Below are 2,367 nucleotides of genomic sequence, written 5' to 3' on the forward strand. Positions count from 1 at the left end.
GAAGAGCGTGAGATGACTGGATCTGGGGGAAACAAGTGCAAACCCAACGGTTTCAGATGGTTCACAGGAGCCAAAACTCGCTGATGCCTGGCTGTCTTGGCAGTCGCTGTGGTCAGATATGGGTTTCTCCAACCACTTGGCATTCCACGTTGGAGGGAAATCAGTGCTCCCCAAATACCACTCCCACCCACTGCGCCTGCCCTGCCGAGTTTGGCAACCCCAGTCCTCCTCCTTCTCCCCAAATCCCCTATTTAAAGCTTGCCTTCTCCTGGCTTGATCTCATGAGGACCACAATTCGGTGGCCCACCTTGATGGCAGCACAGCCACGCTCTGGGTTATAGCCATCTTCTTGCTACTTCTCATGTGGCAACACCAACCCTGGTGGGAGAATGCTCACAAAAAACATACCGGTGACACCAGCTGGGGTATCCCAACAGCACCCTCAGCCCCAGATCCACGCGGTTCCCCAAACCCGAAGCACGAACCTCCTTGTGACACGGATGGCCCAGGGGGCATGCCCTACAGGGAAGATTTCTCCTCCTGGCTTTCATTTGTGCTCATCTTTTTTGCACTGAGCAGCTGTCATTCCTGACAGCAGTTTTATCTATCTGCCAGAGGAAAACATTATTTTCCCCATGTCAGGTTTTTTTTTTTTAATCCCCTCCCCCAGTAACATTTCTATGCCTTGGGTTTACCTGGGGGGGGCGGGCAGGGCTCATGTTGTCAAACAGCCTGGTGAGGGAGACTGTGTTTCTGGTGGCCAAAAAGGGTCAAATCTGAACCTTCGTGATGAGCTTTGGCTCGAAAAATGGTCTGGAGCTCGTCTGACCAAGGGGGGTTTTTTGGTCTGAGACTCCTTGCCCCTAGAGTTTGGTTTCCTCCTCAGCCTCCCACCCATTTGCTGACTCCCCAGAGGTCTCCCAGGGACACTTTTTCATCTTAGGAGGTGGTAAGGCTGATGCGATGGTTTATGAAACACTTCTGGTATGGAAACTGCCCACCAGGAAAGGTATGATCCTGGACGGACTAAAAAATGGTTAGAAAAGGGGCTATTTCCACCACTCTGGTTTTGCAGATGGCTGAGTAAGAGCCCATCACCACCTTGGCATGTGAAACTTTGCTTTTCCTTTGAAAAAAGAACTGTTTTGAAGTTGCCTTCTCATGCAATTTACCATCAACGCCTCATCCACAACATGAAATAAGTCAGTTTGCAAACAGCCTGCATATCCCTTTGCATCTGCCAAACATAAAAATAACGGGGAAAAAGTAAATGTAATAGGTTTTGGTGCCTTTAACCAAAGGGTCTCGAGGCATGTTACAACTGCTAATTAATAAATTAACCCTGTTGTGGGCTATGCAAGCATGAAAAGTCAGAAAACCGCAGTCGTTTGACACCACGAGGAATTCCCAACACAGGGATGTGGGCAAGACTCCAGGGTTCACCCTCTCCCTCCTGTAGAAGAGGCAGCAACCTGAAGCTTGAATGGTCATAAATGACAAGATGCATTTTTATTGCATCTGGCATTAATGCATTTAAGCATTTTTATGCTCGAGACATTAAAAAAATAATTAAAATGCTCTGAAAGAGAGAGGAAGAGAAGATATGAGAACAACCACTCCATACATATTGCCCTAGACCACCTCCACGCTGCTCCCCTGGGTGCTGAGCAGTGTCTCGGCCTCCCAAGGGCATATTTAAAGCACCACCTCAACCATCTCCCAAGCAGCTCACGCAGCCGTTGGCTCCAGCAAAGCGTCTTCTCCTTGCTACCCACCTGGCACCGGCGCTGATGACAGTGGCGTTTCCCAGCGTCGCCAGTGCCGCCGCCAGCACCCCAGTGTATTGGTCGCCCGCCAGCTCAGCGGGAGGTGGGACAGCTTGCTCCAGGAAAGCGTTGCCCTCGGCACCCTCGAAGACCATGTACGTGGCCCCCAGCGCCTGCCGCAGGTGCCGGGCACGCGCCAGGTACCAGCTCAGCGCTGCCTTGCTGGTGACGTTCAGGCGGGCACAAAGCCGCCCCTTCCACGTGGTCAGCAGCGGGACCTGCATCAGAGAATGAAAATTTCTCAGACCCATAAAATATCCCACCAACCCCAGGTTGCAAGGCTAGAGGATGCCTGCTCTGCCCTCATTCTGCCCTACCGCAATTTGCACCGTCGCGATGCAATGCATAAAGGTGTAAACCCTCTCTCAACCCCCCCAGAAAATCCCTGAGTTAATGGCAAATTGGCATATCATTAAAATGACTGCAAAAAAGGGAATTGGGGGGGATTTTCTGAATACTGGCAACTTTTAAAAATATCTTTTGGAAGTGGAAATTTGAAAGCTGCTCCCCCAGGCATTGCTTTGCACCCACAGGGTTTGCC

The 2,367-nt window shown here is 50.9% G+C and overlaps 1 protein-coding gene across 1 annotated transcript in view; it reads right to left on the bottom strand.

Moving 5' to 3' along the window:
* LOC103925267 (SITS-binding protein-like) overlaps nt 1-2,367 on the bottom strand; it is a 23,955-nt gene that overhangs the window by 7,596 nt on the left and 13,992 nt on the right. Inside the window, exons 6-7 of the mRNA XM_009333966.1 lie at nt 1,772-2,044; nt 1-16 (exon numbers count right to left, since the gene is read on the bottom strand). The exon at nt 1-16 is cut by the window's left edge and continues 117 nt beyond it. Of these exons, the coding sequence (XP_009332241.1) occupies nt 1-16; nt 1,772-2,044 (289 nt within the window). The remainder of the gene's footprint in view (nt 17-1,771; nt 2,045-2,367) is intronic.

Source organism: Pygoscelis adeliae, unplaced genomic scaffold, assembly GCF_000699105.1.
Source record: "Pygoscelis adeliae isolate BGI_AS28 unplaced genomic scaffold, ASM69910v1 Scaffold420, whole genome shotgun sequence".
NCBI classification, from domain to species: domain Eukaryota; kingdom Metazoa; phylum Chordata; class Aves; order Sphenisciformes; family Spheniscidae; genus Pygoscelis; species Pygoscelis adeliae.